The sequence below is a fragment of the Hippocampus comes genome, unplaced genomic scaffold, assembly GCF_001891065.2.
Source record: "Hippocampus comes isolate QL1 unplaced genomic scaffold, H_comes_QL1_v1.1 scaffold242, whole genome shotgun sequence".
Lineage (NCBI taxonomy): Eukaryota > Metazoa > Chordata > Actinopteri > Syngnathiformes > Syngnathidae > Hippocampus > Hippocampus comes.
The window spans coordinates 300,674-319,109 of record NW_017805385.1 but is presented as its reverse complement, the minus strand read 5'-3'; the positions used below and the strand labels follow the sequence as shown (position 1 = coordinate 319,109).

The 18,436-nt window shown below is 41.3% G+C and overlaps 3 protein-coding genes across 6 annotated transcripts; 1 reads left to right on the top strand and 2 right to left on the bottom strand.

The window, feature by feature from the left end:
* Positions 1–354: 354 nt before the first annotated feature.
* On the bottom strand, positions 355–4,644 carry LOC109517598 (serum paraoxonase/arylesterase 2-like). The gene is made up of 9 exons (XM_019872844.1): positions 4,391–4,644; positions 4,232–4,302; positions 4,101–4,156; positions 3,474–3,636; positions 2,940–3,066; positions 1,486–1,689; positions 1,314–1,395; positions 1,036–1,164; positions 355–908 (listed from the first exon to the last, which is right to left on the bottom strand). The coding sequence occupies exons 1-9, from the start codon at positions 4,465–4,467 to the stop codon at positions 747–749; spliced, it is 1,071 nt and encodes a 356-aa protein (XP_019728403.1). The 5' UTR covers positions 4,468–4,644; the 3' UTR covers positions 355–746.
* Positions 4,645–5,580: 936 nt separating this feature from the next.
* Positions 5,581–13,688, bottom strand: LOC109517597 (casein kinase II subunit alpha). Of its 3 annotated transcripts, none has more exons than XM_019872841.1 (15): positions 13,609–13,688; positions 12,774–12,865; positions 12,521–12,602; positions 12,275–12,403; positions 12,091–12,202; positions 11,896–11,997; positions 8,462–8,512; positions 8,312–8,371; positions 8,142–8,225; positions 7,944–8,054; positions 7,754–7,855; positions 7,571–7,671; positions 6,714–6,862; positions 6,513–6,602; positions 5,581–6,431 (listed from the first exon to the last, which is right to left on the bottom strand). In XM_019872841.1, exons 4-15 carry the CDS (start codon positions 12,373–12,375, stop codon positions 6,316–6,318), a joined length of 1,179 nt encoding a protein of 392 aa, XP_019728400.1. In that variant the 5' UTR covers positions 12,376–12,403; positions 12,521–12,602; positions 12,774–12,865; positions 13,609–13,688; the 3' UTR covers positions 5,581–6,315. The 3 variants fall into 3 exon arrangements, with proteins under 3 accessions (XP_019728400.1, XP_019728401.1, XP_019728402.1); XM_019872842.1 differs by having other exon boundaries at positions 12,521–12,597; XM_019872843.1 differs by lacking the exon at positions 12,774–12,865 and having other exon boundaries at positions 13,609–13,631.
* A 1,144-nt stretch (positions 13,689–14,832) lies between these two features.
* Positions 14,833–18,026, top strand: LOC109517599 (uncharacterized). 2 transcript variants are annotated; one of them, XM_019872846.1, is made up of 9 exons: positions 14,833–14,865; positions 14,956–15,008; positions 15,109–15,141; positions 15,294–15,341; positions 15,545–15,604; positions 15,753–15,803; positions 15,908–15,949; positions 16,725–17,036; positions 17,509–18,026. In XM_019872846.1, exons 1-9 carry the CDS (start codon positions 14,858–14,860, stop codon positions 17,544–17,546), a joined length of 645 nt encoding a protein of 214 aa, XP_019728405.1. In that variant the 5' UTR covers positions 14,833–14,857; the 3' UTR covers positions 17,547–18,026. The 2 variants fall into 2 exon arrangements, with proteins under 2 accessions (XP_019728405.1, XP_019728404.1); XM_019872845.1 differs by having other exon boundaries at positions 15,753–15,809.
* Positions 18,027–18,436: the final 410 nt, after the last annotated feature.

Here is an 18,436-nt window from a genome sequence, read left to right as displayed (position 1 = left end):
ATTAGTAGGTAGGTACAGTATTGTAATTGGCCATTTTTGGGAGAAAATAAAAACGGTACGGAGGTACAGGGTTCAATTCCAGCTGCGGCCTCCACTTACAAAAATCCCAAAGTAGTGTCTTCATAACAAATGTTACATTTTAGTAAAGCATAAAAAGAAAGGACTATGTCCATGTGTTCAAAGTATATTAAAATTGTGTGTGTGCTAGAAGACTGAAAATTTCCTTCAGTTGCCCCGCCCCCCACTTCCCCCACAGTCTTCCTTCAGGAAACGCATGCAATTTCTGCTTCGCTTACTTCAACGACTCCCGTCTGGAATTTATGGGGATATCATAAGCAACAGTGCTGCACCAAATTTCATTTAAAACCTTTTATTTCTGCACGTTCTGATTTTATGGCACAAAATATGAACAAATACATATTTAGTGTTTGAACGTACAATATCGTGTAGGCTTATTCATCTATCGGAAAAATAGTTTCTATAGCATTTGCGGGTGCATAAGATGAAATCCATCCAAGTAGAATTTGGGTGAGATAGACTCGTCGCCAAACGCACAGCAAAAAGTTTAGTCACCTTTATGTTTACCAACACTAAAAATGAATGTACAGTAATGTTGCCTTACTGGGCTCAAATACAGATTTCCAAAGAGAGACCTAAGTGCAATATTGGGGGAAGAACAGTGCCAAAGACTTGCTTTACTTTCAATTAGTGTTTCCAGCGGTTTTGTGAAATGTACACATCATCGCCTAGTCCAAATCACAGCATAAAGCCTTATGAAATATTGATCCAATGAGCAGTTTCCCTCCATACGTCGTAGCGACAGAGGAGCCCATAATCTTGTGACCATCATCGGCAAACACCTGCGTCACCAGTGGCTCTTCCGAATGAATGTTCTTAATGTAGATGACCTAGATGACACAACATCACAGCAGATACGATGAGTGACAAAGCTACATCAGAGTTGATGAATGGAAAAATTGCATTGTGATATTTGGATGTGGCAGTGGTTCGTATTGTGGGTGAGTCTTTGCAAACCTCTGATCCAGGTGGATCTTTAAGGTCATTGTTCAAAACTTTCCATCCGTTGGGGTGGCAGCCTAACCACAGGTCACCTGTTTTGGCGTCGACTTCGATGTTGTCACAGAGTGAACCCACATCCACGGCCTGGTGGCATCGTAAGACATTATCATTCGGTTTGTCTACATGGTCTTCCTCAAGTATTTGACTTATGTAAAATATTTCTCCAAAGTTAAAATGAATCATCAGTATTAATTACAAATGAGATATTTTTTCTCTATTTTGAAATGATTTACCTTGACAAAGTCCAATGCGTGGTCTTCCTTCATTTCTAACACATGCACTTTATGGTCAAGTAAATCCATCACATATACATACCTATTCATGACAACAAAAAAATGATTAATCCATGAAATGGTTTGTTTCAAGACATTGTGGGGGACCAAATCTTGTGAAAAAATCGCCCACCTTTTGTCCGGAGAGATGTTGATGCCATTTGCAAAGTAATACCCCTCAGAGACAACTTTGACTGTCTCCGGACTGTAATACACAACATTAGTCCAAGGTTGACACATGACAGGCTCCACAATCGTTTTGAGGAGTTCATTTGAAAAATAGTGATCGTTGGTGACATAGAAACGATCCACTCCCAAAGCCAGTATATCATTGACACTAGAAAAACACAGAAGAAAAACAGTTCACAATAAACGGAGCAATACAGGATATAGGCATATACAGCGTTCCAAAATATTTGACGGTGTGTGAGATGTGAATATCTGAGTCGTAGGCAAACAAAATCAAAAAGGCTTTGTGTCGAAAAATAAACGATTCATGAAAATTCCAACAACATAAGTGATTTCACTAAATTGTAAAAAATGTTCAATAATTGCACCACATTTGCAAACGCCTCATCTTCACCTCATCACTGACCAAAAATGTCAAAACAAAGTGACCCGTTAGTTTTGTGCCCCCTGCCATCTAGTGGTATTGGTTCTGCCTGTCACTATTTGTCACTGGCATAGATCGACGAAAAAAGATTTTGTTGTAGTCAAATAATTTTCAGACCAATTTAGTGCAAGTGGATAATTTCAGCATGTTGTTTTTTTTTTTGTTTGCATGTTGGTTTGGGAATCACCAATTAATAAGCTGCCATCTTCTTATCTGCTTTATCCTCATACGGGTCACGGGGAGTGCTGGAGCCTATCCCAGCTGTCTTCGGGTAATAGGCGGGGGACACCCTGAACCGGTTGCCAGCCAATCGCAGGGCACACAGAGACAAACAACCATCCGCGCTCTCACTCACACCGTGGGACAATTTAGAGTGTTCACTCAGCCTGCCGTGCATGTTTTTGGAATGTGCGAGTAAACCGGAGTACCCGGAGAAAACCTACACAGGCGCGGGGAGAACATGCAAACTCCGCACAGGAAGGCTGGAGTCGGGATCGAACCCACGACCTCTGCACTGCGAGGTTGACGCGCTAACCACTTTACCAATGGGTCACCATCAAAAATACAAAAGTGGAACCACTAAAATCAAATGACTGTGTGGTTGTAGGTCCAAGAAAAAAACACCTCCCAAGTCATGCAAATTAACTCGGAGTTCACCCTCATGTCTCATATCATGCAAGACATTACCAAGAGTCGTTTTTATTTGTGAGAGGTGTAATCATATTTTTACACTTGTTTGACAGCTAATAGTTACTTAAAACTTTGCCTGTGCAGTTATTAAAGTTTTCGCAGTGGCGACAGTTTGACCTATACGTATAGATTAGAACATAAGTAGCAAAATTACCCATGAGGAAAAAAATTAGGAGATCAACTGACATCAGAGAGTTTGGCTTGACCTTAGATGTTTCACGGTCATTCAAGTTCAAAATGAAGAAATAATTTCAAAGCAAATTACGTTGCCTTGAGAAGTGCACCTGTTAAGAAGTTCATGTTTGAAGGTCTTCAGATGCATCAGCGACAATTCCTCCTCGACAAATTTAAACAACTCGACTTGGCTTTTGTGGTGAGGATGACTAACAACAAAAAGGTACACCGTGTCATCTGAAAAACAACAAGACCAACAAAGCACTGTGTTAAAAACAACTTGTAGCAGCATTTTTGTGTCTAAAAGAGGGAGGACAGACGCTGCTTCATATGCCTTCTTGACATTCAGCTGGCATTATGTGGTGTTACTTTGGGGGCAATTCTTGAAATGAATTGTGTTTCGACATTGTACCAAGATGTATATTTAAACACAGATTAGTTAATAGAACAGACACACCCAGGGTAAGGTTTTGCAAATGCTTGCATAGGTAACAGGTTTGTACGCATGCTTAGCGTATTGACTCTCATACCAACGTTTTGAAAAAAGAAAAAAAAAATACAACAACAACAAAAATCCTCAATTGTTATTGCACTCAAGGTGAATATTTTTTAACTTCATGAACTCAATGTTGAACAGCTCATACCATTTGGGTCTGTGTAGACGCTGATGCCGTGAGGGTTGAACGTCTCCAGGTCAAAGTTTCTCGCCATGCGCAGCTCGATCGGCCTCACCCGAGACTCTTTCAGATCGAGGAGGAAGATCTTCCCTGGAGCATCGGAAGAGCAAATTCCGGGGTACTTTAGACCCTGTGAACAGAAAGATTGCAGACAACAATGATGTTCAACTTGTTGTTGTTGCAAATATGATCAAGGACATAAGCCAACACACTTTGTACTTTTCACAAACATGCGTAGGCATAATAATTGATTAAATTAGTATTTGTTAGCACATATTTTTTAGTGTGTGGAATTGATAGTTGATTCTGTGTGTCCAGCAGGCATTATATCAAGGTAGAATAACAGGCAAAGCCAGGTCATATTGCTTTTGTTTCCTTTAACGGGGCTTTTTTCAAGCAATGCTTGCAGACAGTAGAATTTCTGTCAATAGTTTTCACTCCCCCATTCCCCCATTTCACTGTTGCCCTCTGTAGTCACGCTTCACAACATTTATTAATGCAGTGCTTTGATAAGTAGGCACCACGATTGTGCAAACTTTAGAAACATATAGTAAATTAAAATAATCCGAAACTCATAGTGGTTCAAACACTTACATTGCTGACAAAAGCGAGTCCATCCCCAAAGACAGTGATGTCCTCTGAACCGTCATCTGCGAATGCATATTTATTAACATTCACAATGTATTTATGTATTTCTTGTGGAATAATATAATGAGCCCGCTTACTCAGATTCTTCAGTGGAACACAATTGGGGAGGTGATTGTTGACCAGCTCTCGTGAAGCGAAGGTCCTCTTCCTTTTATTTCCGAATGAAAAATTCAGAAAGACCACAAGACACATGTGTGTGACTGATTGGAATTGCGTGGGAAATAAATATATTTTACCTTAAATTGACTATCCTCTCCCCAAGTAGCACAGATACCGCCGCTACAACAAGTGCGACGAGGCCACACTTGCCCATGTTCAAGAGCCCGCAGGATCAGCAAAGTGCTGCAAAACTGAGTAAACTTTTCGACGCACGACTACAAGCAGACGGGGCGTGCCCGCCTGCCTCGGGGGAGCGGACGAGAGATCGCCTCTAACGTCTGTTTGGGGACAGACGTGGACGCAGCGAAATGACAAATTGGAATGCTTAATTCTATTTCATATTTATAAACAGATGTGCACATTTAGAGTGGATTGCTGTACTTGGCCACGCGGTGTCATCACGAGTCAACAGTCTCTTTTCTTCGTGAAAATGCTAATATAATTTCCTACATGTTATGAGCACTTGAATGCAGCATGAACTCTAACAGGAAACCGGAAACTCAAAATCTACGCGCATAATTTCATTTTTGATCATTTGAAAAAACTTCTTCCTTTTAGCGTTACTGCAACTGAGAAAGAAGGCATTTTTCGCTGTAAATTAATTGAAATGAAGGCATGGATATGGATCTAACGTATGAAATCAAGACAATACAGAGAAAAAACAGCGGTGGCGAAATACTGTACTGGTGAAAAAGTCCTGTTTACGACGGCCTCGACATTACGAACAGCGCACGGCAAAAGAAATCGCCGTATATACTTACATTCTATTTATTTAGAAATATTGCTTCATATAAATGCACGCAATGATTACAAAAGAACTGTACAGCGTGTGCGTAGACGATTGATAGACTATTACGTACTACCTGTTTGCGTTACGTCGACGTGAAACGAAGCTTACTGGTAAGTACGAGACTGCAAAGCCGTCGTAACTCGAGGACCAGCTGGCTGATTGAGTTTTGATTGTTATACAGTATTTTGAAGAAAAGCTATATTGTCATGTTAGATTGCGATTTGGCAGTCTCCAAAACAGTTTGGAATGCCTTTGACAAAGAAAATTAAAATTCTGCAGGATAAAGTTTGGACACACCTGCCGCTGCTATTGAGTGAAGGTCTATTTGACCGGCACTTCTCTTAAAAAGTTGACTTACTGTTTTGCTTTTAAACTGCAAATGCTAGGGTGCTGAAATAAATGGCAATAATCACCAGATCTGTGAAATATTGAAGCACGATTAGGGGAGCGTTAAATTCAAAAGACGGTGCCTGCAAATCCCTGTTTAAACTGTTTATTTTTTGAAGTTGTTTTCTGAAGGTGATGACTCTTCCCAGCATAAAACCAAAAGTTACAAAATTGTCTATGTCATCAAAATCATTTGTAAGAGACTTCATAAAAAAACAAACATGAACACATACATACACGTACAGAAGTGAACGCAACATGAAATTGGCAAACTATCGACCCTGTGATATTCAGCATTGGGTGCATGCAACCTGACAGTTACTGTAGAATATCTACAAAAGTCCAATTCTTGAATAATAGCAACTAACAACTTCAAACGACCGACAACTCCTGCACATGGCGATGTGTGTGTTGTGTGTGTGCACAGCACTGAGCACACCAGAGTCCTGACTGTCGCGTGAAGTCGTGGGGAGGTTCACAGTGTCGTACAGCAGGTTCCCGCATCAAAACAGTTTCAAGCAAGACTGTATATTTGGAACATACAAAATAAATTTTATTATCCATTCTCTTCATGTCTACATCTTATTAGAATTGTCAACACACCCAAATTAATTCTAATAATCCTGACAGGTGTAACAATACATGTTCTGTCAAGTCCAGGTGTCAAAATATAAATGAATGTGAAAAGCAATTTAAATCATCTTTGTTATTGTCGACATAAAAAGGGGAACCGTGGCGCGAGGGCCACAGTGAGAACTAGGCAGGATGTGGCCATGAGCACACACAAACACGGGACGAGGGGCAACAAGGATGGGAGGGGGTCCCTCAGGGCTGGGCCCCAGTGGCTGTAGGGACTTGTGTGGCCAGAGTGTTGGGGGCGGAGATGACTGGTGATCCAGCGATGTTCGCCAGCGGCTGTGAGGAGGTCATTGAGCTGATGCCTGGGACACACAAAGAAGCCTGCTTACTCGTAGGGGCTCGGACCACGGGGTCTATTCCGCATTGGGGATACGACAACCTACCAGCCATCATACTTGAGGAGCTGACTGGTGCTGAGCTGGCCGCCATCCCTCCAGGAGTGGCCCCCCTTCCCTGATCTCTGACGATGGGATCTAGAACGAAGGTGGAGTTCATGTCACAAGATGCAGCGAATACACGCGTATCCTGTTGAAGTCAGCTGACCCAAGTGATGCAGAACAGTCCAACAAAAAAAGCATACTAACAGAAGTATGGATGATCCATGGCCTCTTTGGCTGTCAGCCGGGCTTGATGGTCATAGCGCAGCAGTTTGTCCAGGAAGTCCAGAGCCTCTGTGCTTACCAGGTGCTGGTTCTCACTGTGTACAAACCTCTCCCACCTTTTACGAGAGTGTCTAAAGAAGGGGAACGCATAGAAAGGAAATACAAAAAAAAGGTCACGTTATACCAGAGGTACCCACATCCGGCCGCCCACTCGTAGACCCCCAACTGTTAAGGCTCTGCCACACTACACTCAGCACAGCGGCAACCGTGTTTTAGTTGGTTCAGCGAGTATATACCAGGACTTGTCGCCATGCCAACGACACACAAACAACTTGTTACTGAGTTGATCAGAGTTCCCAGGCATTTCAGGGAGTAGATGAGAAAGTAGATTAAAAAAGTAGCATCCATGTAAAAAAAAAATAAGAGCTTGATCACAGCAATTGCCACCCTGTCATCACTGAGGATCTTTGTTATGATCCTCAGTGAAGCACAAGCCCAAGTGTCTCACAAAAACCTCTCACAAAATGCAACAGCACTTAGTTCAGTGAAACAATGCAGTACACAGTATTGACAATTGGTAAGGTTGTCAATACTGAAATAGATGTTTTAAGATGCTATTTTTATTTTTAAGTTTCTGCTTTTACTATTTAATGTTTGCGGGATCGGCGCTTAAGTGTTTTCGAGGCATTTTAAGGATCTGCAGGAACACTGGAAATACTTAATTACCAGTACTTAACATTCACTCCCCCCCAAAACAAATACCCTGGAAAATAACCTGACATAAAATGACAATAGGAATGAGATGGTAAAAATCTTTAAGGACACCCTCTTTGGCTTACCTTCCCAAAATGTCATTGAACCGCGGATCCAATTCAATGTTGTACTTGTCAATGTAGTCATACAGGTCCTCCGTTCCTAGGACTTTTGCAATTCGCACAAGCTGCAAACAAATGGATAGGTCATTAACTGACAACTACTCAGATGAAAAGTGCATTGTATGGCAAGGCCCGCTGTCGCCTTACCTGATCGTAGTTGTCGTGACCGTGAAAGAAAGGTTCCTTTCGGAAGATCATGCTGGCCAACATGCAGCCCAAACTCCACATGTCAAGACTGTAATCGTACATCTGCAGAGAACAAGAGAAGGGTCAAGGTTTTCAATGATTCGGCCCCCCACAAAAAACAAACACTAAAGACCATTATGGTGCTCCTCACCTGGTAATCTACCAGTAGTTCAGGTCCTTTGAAGTACCTGGAGGCCACTCGCACGTTGTATTCCTGGTTCGGGTGGTAGAACTCAGCCAATCCCCAGTCGATTAAGCGGAGCTGAACATTTGCAACAAAACATATCAGAAATTAGTTAAACAAATACCATTGAATTGAGTCCATTTTTTCATCAAAGTGAGCCAGTACCTTTCTGTGTTCGTGGTCGATCATTACATTGTGTGGCTTCACATCTCTGTGCATAATGCCCATACTATGGCAGTAATCCAGAGCCTAAATAACAGCAATGTAACCTGTCAATATTACATCGACACAGTGCTAAAAAACTAAATCAATCACGCCACCATCTTGCAACTTACCTTTAAGATTTCATACATGTAAAACCGTATGTCAAAGTCAGATAGGGTTTGATACAATTGCTGTAAAAAAAAAAGAGAAAAACCCATTCAGATTTGGTATCAGGTGATTGTTGTGCTCTTGAATGAGATGAAAAGCCAGTGGAGCCATACCTTGAAGTCTGTGTTGTTCACATGTTCAAAAACCAGAGCAGGGGTACGGGACTGCGAAGAGAAAAAACAGTGCAAAGTGAATACATGCGCGTCATGGTCCATGAAATGTTAGCGTGCCTGAAATAACTATATATATATATATATATATATATATATATATATATATATATATATATATATATATATATATATATATATATATGTGTGTGTGTGTGTGTGTGTGTGTGTAACTTTTGGCACAATGGTGATTATTACTATTATTTCATAAAATAGGAGTTATTTTGGTGGCTAATTTTCCAATCCGAAAGCAACACAAAAGCACACGAAAGCACCTCTTTCCCAAATACGCTTGTCAGGCATCCCGCTGGCTGCTCGAGGAAGGGGCCGCGTGTTTAGTCTGCAGGGGCACTACTGGAGTGGCGCACTCTATCTTCTTCGTAAAAGATTGAGGACCCAATGGCTTTTTTTAGGAGTGAGTTTGTGAGCAGGAATGCTCAGAGATGAGTGAATGGAGGAAAACACCTCTTGAGGGGCGCTTTTGGTGAGCAATTAGCATTTTAACATAACTCAAAGCTCAAAAAAAGTTGACTTTGCATCATCGACCATTTAAAGTACCTAATTTGAGCCACCAACAAAGTATGCACTCACTGTGTGCTTTCATTTTCCCCTTGGTGACACTTTCTAATGGAAAGATCGTTCAAGAGAACATTACCCAGTGTAGTTATGGGGAAGTATGCAAAGGTGTCTAAATCAGGATATGCCCAGAGTAAAAATCGAGCCAAATCTGAACAATTTCCCTGCCTTGCATTCAAAGACCACAACGGTCGGATTTGCAGACAGCTTAGAAAGATGATCATGAGGGATGATCCTTTGGTGTTGGGTGTGTCAAGACTGATAGTTCCTCCTTGATCTGCTCAGAAAACTGTTGAGGTCAACAATCATAAATGTGAAATGTTCAATTATTACAAGTAGTTATGTGTGCTGGATATAGTCAGTTGAGCCACCGACTCAAGAAATTGTGAAATGAAATGACGGCTAATTAGCAAGCAGCATGAAAGCTCCACACTGTTGCTGGACACAAATAGCTGAGCAACTGTTTGTGTTGTTTTGTAGAACATGTTACGCGAGTAAAAATGATGAGTAGTAAACGAACCTGAAAAATCATCATGGGTCAAGTGAGAAATGATTCAGTTTATTAATTACATCTATCTTTGTTTCTCCATCTATTCCAGTGATGTTGGTTGGCAAAGCCGTTTGGGTGTTCAACACATGTCTGTGCTGATGGACTGCAACAGCTGTCTGATGTGTGCTGCCCACGTAAAGTAAAAGGGCTGACTTCCATTTACGTGTCTCTGATGTTCGAGCACACACAAACACAACAGCATGCGTGATACGTGAGCCGTGACTAATCAAAGTGCATCCCCCTGATTTGAAAATGGCGGCGCCCTGTAAAGTTGTCAGCGGTCACATTGAGGATAAATTTCTCTAAATCTGGCCAGGTGTTGCATCATCCAATTTCATGAATGATACAGAGGACAAAAATGACGTGACCACTCGTTTAATTGATGATGATGCTTCCAATTTTTTGAAATTGGACAATATTTCATACAAGCCAGTATAAGCTTAACTTCTACCACACCATGTGTGAAATTAATGACTGGAGAGCAGTAAGCTTAATTTTTATTTGTGTACATTTTATTTATCTATCAGTGTCGGTAATAAGTGTTTAAGAAGTCCAGTTCACGTTTACATATTAAATTTCATGAAACATTAAGTTGGATATGTTGAAGTGGTAAAGCTAGATTGCATTATGGGGGTGGGGGGGGGGTATTAATAAATATCTATGAATAGGTGACTCCATGGGTGTCAAACCTTGTGTATGCAGGGGTCCACAGTACATAATTCAGTTTACGACACACTTGTGTGGCAGAATTATGTTGTCGTGGAGAATATAAATTGCGGTGCAGCACGAATTGATTCGGCGTGGGAAGACGGACCTTTCTGCACCAGCGTCAATCACAGGTAAGCGGCGAAGCCGGAATACCCGCACGGATGGCTGAGAGGGAGGTTTCCCGCGGCTGGCAGCGTTCTCGCTGTCAGCCCTGCACCGGCTGCGGGGACCTAGGCACGTTGCCAGCCACCGCCCGATGCCAGCACCAGAAAGTCCACCCACCACACTCAACCAAAGAATGTTAGGAAGTGCAGGCATGGCTACAATATACTTCAGTCTCACTCGTTTCCAAAACCGGAAACATATTTTTAGCAGGCGTGAAAGCCTGCGTGAGCGGGTGACGTCATTACGTTGGTGTGCATGCACTGCTGTGCTCATGTGTGCCATGGAAAACCGCATTGTAAATGCAACTCTTCCACTCCCGCACAAATACAACTTTTACAAAGACGTACTTCGCAACCCAGACATGGTACTATTTAAATTCATGTGAATAGGTGCATCCCAACAAAAGTAACATATTTGGTACATTTGCCTTTATTTGTGTGTCCTATAATGTATAATTGATCTGACTTCAATTTTTTGAAAAAGCCTAAAGAATACACTGAATACTTTGAAAAAAAAATTGCATATTAAATTGATACTAAGGAAACAAACCACAATTAGAATATTTTCTAAATCGTTCTGCCCCAAGGTGCGTGTGTAAAGGTGGTCCTTGGTTTACGATGGTCCTGACATTCAAAGTTTTGAGGTTCTAAACAATGCGCAATGGAAAAGATTACTCACCAGTCATGTGAGTACACAACACAGGAAGGCATGGTCAGTTTCCACCATGCTTCAAGGTTTTTATGTTTTACATTTGTGGTCTAGCAGTGTTTTTCATTAACACATTCACTCTAATAATGGCTACACTACTGTGCAAGCATTGGTTAGAAACAGACTACAGCACATTCTGACTTCAGCACAAATTTTGATTACGTTGCCGCCATAGGAACGCAACTCCGTCGTACACCCACATACACCTCGTACAGAGAAAAAGTGAGTATACCGCTCTGCGGGTATATCATTGTTAGCTTCTTGCACTAGCCACCATATGCTTATCACTTGTGTTCGTGTACATGTGATAAGGACGATATGTGTGAGTAATATTTGAAGCACTGCATTAGTGGGTGACGATGTGAAAACAATTAAATGCAAATACATTGGGAATGCAGTGTTTTATCCCCTCTTCCCTTGTCACTGACGCTAAGTATATTTGCCATAATTTCATAATATAATAGTTAACTTTTATACTAAGGTGAGTTAAGCATGGTACAATATTAATTATCTTCAGTCCAGCAAATAAAGGTGTGATGATAGCAAAAGTTTGGATTGTCAAACCAATTAGTGTAAATTTCAGTGGGAAGTTTTGTTTTGGAAGCTGACCAAATTGAAAGTGTCACAACACATAAATGTGGACAGTATTGAGATGAGTGCAAATACATACCACGGGATCCTTGACAATATCTAACAGTGAGATGATATTTGGGCCGCCCCGGAGGTTCTCCAGGATCTTAATTTCTCTCTTGATTTTCTTTTTTTTCACCGGCTTTGAAAAGAGGAGAGGAACAATGTTGGAATTGTAAAACACTCACAACATATTTTGCTACAATACTTGTCCAGAACCTGATGCCTGCCATACCTTTAGTATTTTGACAACCACTTTTTCATTGTTTGTGATGTTTATAGCTTCAAAAACCTCGCTATATTTGCCTCGACCGAGTTTTCTGACTAGCTGATAGTCGTCCTGGTTTCTGTAAAGTGACAATGTAGAAATTATTGCCACAACCAACAAGCAAATATTTCACGGCGCACATATGCCTTACCCCCACTCAACAACGTGGGACTCATAATCCCAGTATTCCCGAGGTCTCTGTGTGTTTACATCGGGGTAAACTCGAGAGCGGCTTGGAACAGGGCCAGACATATTCCACAGAGAATCTTCTCGAAATGTCCTAAAATAAGACAAACAGCAACAAGATCGGGGAAGTGTACACTCCCTCAACAAGTACAGTAGAAGATTGCATCTACATATTTGGAATATTTTCTCACTGAGTAAAAGATGACAATACCTGGGAGGTTTCCTCCAGGAAGGTGATGACAGATGAATCTAAACGAGATTGGTTGAGAGGCCTCTAAAGTTTGAGAGCTACGCTGGCAAGCAGATATGACAAGACATATTTTAAAAGTATAGCAGACAATAGTGGAACCAATACACATAACAAGGAGTCACAAAAGAAGTTGGTCTCGAGTTTCCGTGAATGTAATTACATTATAAGGCTATAACATTATAAGTGGATGTGCAATACTGTAAAGTCAATTCACCTGGCTGTTAAATGGGGGCATCCAACCAGTTTAATCAGGACGTGCGGGGTTCAATACAGTCATCACTGGGGGCAACAACCACACAATACCTCCTGTAAGGGGGAGTTGGGGGGGGGGGGGCAAAGTAGGTTGATTCCAATCAATGCTGTCAATAAAGCAAACTAAGCTAACGCACGCCATCCATTATGGCTAATACGACTAAATATCTTTGATGTAGCCAAGCAATCAATCCACCCGAATGCTGTGATCAGATTTCAAAGAGCTTCGTGGGGATGTGGCTAATTTGCCCGCTTCAAGCTTTAACGAACGCGGCGGGTGCATGCCGGAACCCCTTTTTTAACGGCCTGTACAAGTGCAATGCAGCGAAGAAGCTAACGTTAGCTTAGCTCAGCTTCGCGGGGCAACCCGGCTAGCTGGCCGGGCTGCTAACAAGTTAGCATTAGCTCGTCAAGTGGAGAGGCTAAAGCCGGTTGCAAGTCACACTTAACAGAACATGCCAACGCCACAAGGGCGCGAGCTCGCGACAAATTCCATCTTTGGCACCGGGAGAGGCGAACCGCCGATTTCGATGATTATCGTTTATGTTTAGCCGAGCCACAAGCTTCGAAAAATATATTTCCTAGAGCTAAAAAGTGCTAAGCTAACAGGCTCATGGGGGAGTGAATAGCCTGTTTGGATGGCGAGGCTGACAACGCCTTAAAAACACACCCCGCAAACACGAATGTAGCCGCAGAGAGGTAGCGAGACTGCGCTACGTGGTCCCGGCTACCCTCCGAACGTGGAACGGTCAACGGCGGTTACAAACTAAGGACGATTCGTGGTTAAAAACCATTACCTCTCAGCGTTGCTGGGACATCAATATGGCGATGCTTGGGATCAGGAGCTTAGCTCGGGCGCCGTTGGCGGCAGGGGGCGCTCTCCCTTTTCTTTTTCCCAAGACTTTTTTGGGGACGCATCCGCCAACAACAGGTCACAATGAAGGTGAACATATTTCCTCTTGGCTACATAATTAGATATTTTTATCATGGATAACACACATCGTCATTTAACCAGTATTTCCCAAACCTTATTGAGGCAAGGTACCTATAAAAAGGTGAAAAAAAGTTTTAATGGTGAAATAATGATGAGCTCCCTTCAATTTCATTCCAAATTTTGGGTGAAATTTGGGCCTGTTCAGTTGATAATAAGTCAGAAATTTGGGCCTGTTCAGTTGATAATAAGTCAGGGATTCTCCAAATTTTGGGTGAAATTTGGGCCTGTTCAGTTGACCACAGAGCGGATGTACTCACAAGAATCCCTGACTTATTATCTTCTATAAATTGCAACATCCACAGGTTCTTTACACGTTCTGCCACCGAATGGAATAGCTTTTGCCTGTCACGACACTGGCACAGTTAACTGAACCAAGATATATTTATAATGAACTAATAATAATTTGGGGGCAAAAAAAATCCCACAGCACTCTTGATCTCTCACAACACTTTGGTTGGGAATCACCGCATTAAACCATTACAAATGCTCAAATAATGTCACTATCTCAGAGGTGGCAAAAGCACTCACAAGCTGTTAAGTGGAAGTGCAAATACTTGAGTTAAAAAAAAAGATTACTAGTTGACTGAAAACTAAATAGTCAATAAAAGTACAGACACCTGAAAGGTCTAGTTAAATAATTTCCCACCATTGGTGAATGTCCATTAAGTTACCTGTGAAGAAGACCTTTTGTTTTGGCAGTGGTCACATCTGTTTACAATCGTGACACTGGAGCTGTAACAAGGAGTAATATGCGGTTAGACGATACTTTAGTGAAAAAAAAAAAAAACAGCCAGGGGCATTTCCCCGATAATTATCCACATATGACCACTCGAGACAAGACATTTGATTGATACTGTGAATAGCGCTTTGTCAACTTTGCAAGCTCCCTTTGCCCAGTCAAGCCATGCACTGTCAAACAAAGACAATCGAGTCAGGTCAGAGTCTTTCATTAAAGGGCAAAGGCCTGCGGGAGTAGAACAAGATGCAGTCAATAAAAAGCCTCATTTGCAATTCTGACTCCTCACAGTGGCTGCTGGACACCGACGTCAACAATGAGGCTGTGAGTTTTCTTATATTAATGTTCTATTTCCAGCAGAACACGGCATTGAAAGGCACTTTCACAAACACTTTGAACTCTCACTATTTTCAGTGTCATATGTTGGCTGATGCTCCTTCCGCTTGCGACAGCAGCTCCAATCAGAGGTGAGCCAATTTGAGCATACAAGAAAGAGTTGTTCTTCCGCTATCTTGCAAATACATGAACTGTTTCTTGTGTGTGTTTATTATTATGATTTTTTTGTAGCTCGAAGAGAAAATGTGGTAACCTTTTTGAATGGTGAGAATATTCATGCCAGATTTTCACCATACAACAGTTATTGTTATTGTCTTCCTTTTATTTTATTTCACAGTATTTAGTATTATTCAGTATTTTGAATCGCCAGAACACAGTTAACGCTAAACATCAAATGTTCATCACTGCTGTTGTAGATGCGCTCAGCAAACCCACGAGAAAGACCGTACCTGCAATTGACACAGGTGTGTGATGCCGTGAGTAATCAACAGATGACTAGAATAAGGACAAATAATAACCGATGATAAGTAGGTCAAAAGAATTACACATACTGAGCAAAATCAAAACAGTATTGGCTTTATTATTTTTAGTTATGCCTGTGACATGATGGGACATGGCTTCTTTTTTTTTTTTAAATTATGAGTATATACGTCATCTGCTTTTGCAGCGCACAGAAACCCTCCAAGTGAAACAGAGAAAGAACAAGATTCTGAACAAGATTCGGCAGGTACTGTACTACATAAAAAAGCAGGTATAGAGTAAATTTGTTCTCTTTACAGATCAGTAGGAAGGTAATATTGAAAAAAAGTATACCATTGTTCACTTTACTGATGCATTATTATTATTATTTTTTTTTTTGCAACATTTATTCATAGACCTTTCCGAAGATCAGTCTTTTGAGAGTGCCAGCCAAGATACAATTGCAGGTGACGGTGTGTGGTAACAATTTTTTAAGACATGAGAAATGTTTAAAACAGTGTTCTACTCTGGATTTATGGCCAATTAGTTGTAACAATCATTAATATTGCAGAACCTGCAGTATCTGATTCAAGCCTTGGAGGGGAAAGCAAAGGTAGGAGGTTTAATAATAATAATGAAATAGTTATAAAGTATACTTATAATTTAACTCAAATTGGAAACTTCCCTTGAGAATGGAATTAACAAGGACATTCTAGTATGTGTAAAATACAAAATTGCAGGTTAATCTATAATAATGAACATCCACCCATCCATTTTCCTATCCGCTTATCCTCACAAGGGTCGCAGGCGTGCAGGAGGCTAGCTGTCTTCGGGCAATAGGCGGGTTGCACCCTAAACTGTTTCCCATTCAATGGCAGGGCACACACAGACAAACAACCATTCTCGCTCACTATCACACCTACGGACAATTTAAAGTGTTCCATTAACCTGCCATTCATGTTTTTGGAATGAGGGAGGAAACCGGAGTACCCCTAGAAAACCCACACAGGCACGGGGGGGGAACATGCGAACTCCACACAGGAAGGCCAGAGCCCAGATTCGAACCCTCAATCTCTGTATTGTGAGGTGGATGTGCAAACAATGAACATAAATGAAATAAATAAACATGGGAAAGTGAACTTAAAGATTCACCAAAAGTCTTAGTAATAAAACCAAATTAATTAACATACTTGAGTTTGTAGATGTGGTCTGAAATGAAACTGTTATAATATTTTAAAAAAAATCAACTGCAAATCATTGAGTGTCTAAGATTACTGGGAAGTTTCCAATCATATACAAGGAATTGTCTCAGTTGAGATACAATCATTATTGTAGTGTCGTTTCTACCTCGAGGGCTGGAAATCAATATTTTATCAATGCTTCCAAAGATCTTGACAGTGATGAGACTCCTCGAACAAAGGAAGAAGCTGAAGCTTCACCTGGCAGACAAATGGGAGCAATGCCTGTGAGCAGGAGACGAGTTCAAGATCAACAAAGTGGAGAAGATGCTGATTTGAACAATGAGGAGGAAGTTACTGATCGTGTGAACGTGCAGAGCATGGTGTCTGTCCAAGGCAGCAGTTTCCAGAGGAAAGAATCCGCTGAAGGAGCCCACTCGTTGGACACAAGCAGAGAACTGGCGGAGCGGCGCAGTTTGGAGATGACACCTGCTGCGGTCGTCCAAGAAAGAGACGATGACGGTGAGTTTAAATGCCATGGAAGACAATAGTGTGAAGAGTCTGAGTACTTTAACTCAATATTCCCTCGGAAACAAGAGAATTTGTCAATTCTGAAACAGCCATTCGATAAGTCGGTGTGCATTCTGACTACATCTAAGTCCTTGACATATTTTTAAATGTAACCTCTTGCCGTTTCATTTGCGTAAAAGTTGTTTGTTAATTAACGTTTGTAAATGCAGTGCTGAGTCGAATTGTTCCTTTATTTTGTTGACTCAGTCGCACCCGTCGGTTGATTCACAGTCAGGGGATCAGCTGATTCCAAATGTTACCCAAATTTAGATTTGTACTTCTTTGGCGCTTTTCAAGTCACCATGAGAGGAAAAAAAAAGTTCAAATTCAATAGAACATGTAATTTAAAATTGCGAATCACAAATAATACAGTGAAATTGTACATGTACAATTATGCAGAGATTTTCTGAAATATCCTATTCAGGCTCAGTGATGCAGGAAGTCGGAGCCTCTCCCAGCTGAGTTGGACAAAAGGCAGACTACACCCTGGACTGGTTGCCAGCCAATCACAGGGCACACCTGGAGACAGACAAGCATTCATGCTCACATTCACACGGTCACGCAGCGGGAACTGAACTGCAGGCCTACACGTGAACCAAATTTGATGACTTTTTATGGCTTTTTTTCTTCAAAAATTGGTTTGGGTGATTTTTCTTTATCTTAATAACTTGTGCGACAGTAGTCTTTAAAAAGGTGTACACATTTGCTAGTAGTACAAAGAATAGAGGAAGACAGAAGACAAGCAGTCTGGACAAAATGAACTTTTGATTCCTTCCTGTTTTGCCTACAAATGTCATGTATGCAAAAGTGTAAGCCAAGAGAACAGTTTCGATGATTTATTTTTTTTTTTACCTTGATACTTAACATGTTTTCAGTAATCTTTAATAAAATGCAACTTGCCTGAAAAATAAAAGCATAAGGGACAAAATGGTGCAAACCATTTTCATTTAGTGTCTGTCTTTAGTTACTTAATTATCATACAATGATATAATTTAGGTGGCACAGTGGCCGACTGGTTAGTACGTCCACCGCACAGTGTAGAGGTGAAGGTTCGATTCCGACTCCGGCCTTCCTGTGTGGAGTTAGCATGGTCTCCCTGTGCCTGCGTGGGTTTTCTCCGGGTACTCCGACTTCCTCGCACATTCCAAAAACATGCGTGGCAGGTTAATGTAACACTCTAAATTGTCCCAACGTGTGATTGTGAACGTGAATGCTTGTTTGTTTATATGTGCCCTGTAATTGGCTGGCAACCGGTTCAGGGTGTACTGCCCAAAGACAGCTTGAGCATGAGGATAGGCGGATGAGAAAATGAATGGACGGATAGATGGATGGATAATATTATTTGTTATCAA

Bases quoted from the DNA above. Each gene is read 5' to 3' on its own strand.
- LOC109517597 (XM_019872841.1), bottom strand. From the start codon at position 12,375: ATGTCTGGCCCTGTTCCAAGCCGCTCTCGAGTTTACCCCGATGTAAAC. The intron at 11,998-12,090 runs GTATGGCAGGCA...CTCTTTTCAAAG, and splicing joins TGGTTGTCAAAATACTAAAG to CCGGTGAAAAAAAAGAAAAT. The intron at 8,055-8,141 runs GTACTGGCTCAC...GCAAATGTTCAG, and splicing joins TCGACCACGAACACAGAAAG to CTCCGCTTAATCGACTGGGG.
- LOC109517599 (XM_019872845.1), top strand. The intron at 15,142-15,293 runs GTGAGAATATTC...CTGCTGTTGTAG, and splicing joins TGTGGTAACCTTTTTGAATG to ATGCGCTCAGCAAACCCACG. The intron at 15,342-15,544 runs GTGTGTGATGCC...CTGCTTTTGCAG, and splicing joins CGTACCTGCAATTGACACAG to CGCACAGAAACCCTCCAAGT.
- LOC109517598 (XM_019872844.1), bottom strand. From the start codon at position 4,467: ATGGGCAAGTGTGGCCTCGTCGCACTTGTTGTAGCGGCGGTATCTGTG. The intron at 4,303-4,390 runs GTAAAATATATT...CGGAAATAAAAG, and splicing joins GAGAGGATAGTCAATTTAAG to GAAGAGGACCTTCGCTTCAC. The intron at 4,157-4,231 runs GTAAGCGGGCTC...ATGCATTCGCAG, and splicing joins TGTTCCACTGAAGAATCTGA to ATGACGGTTCAGAGGACATC.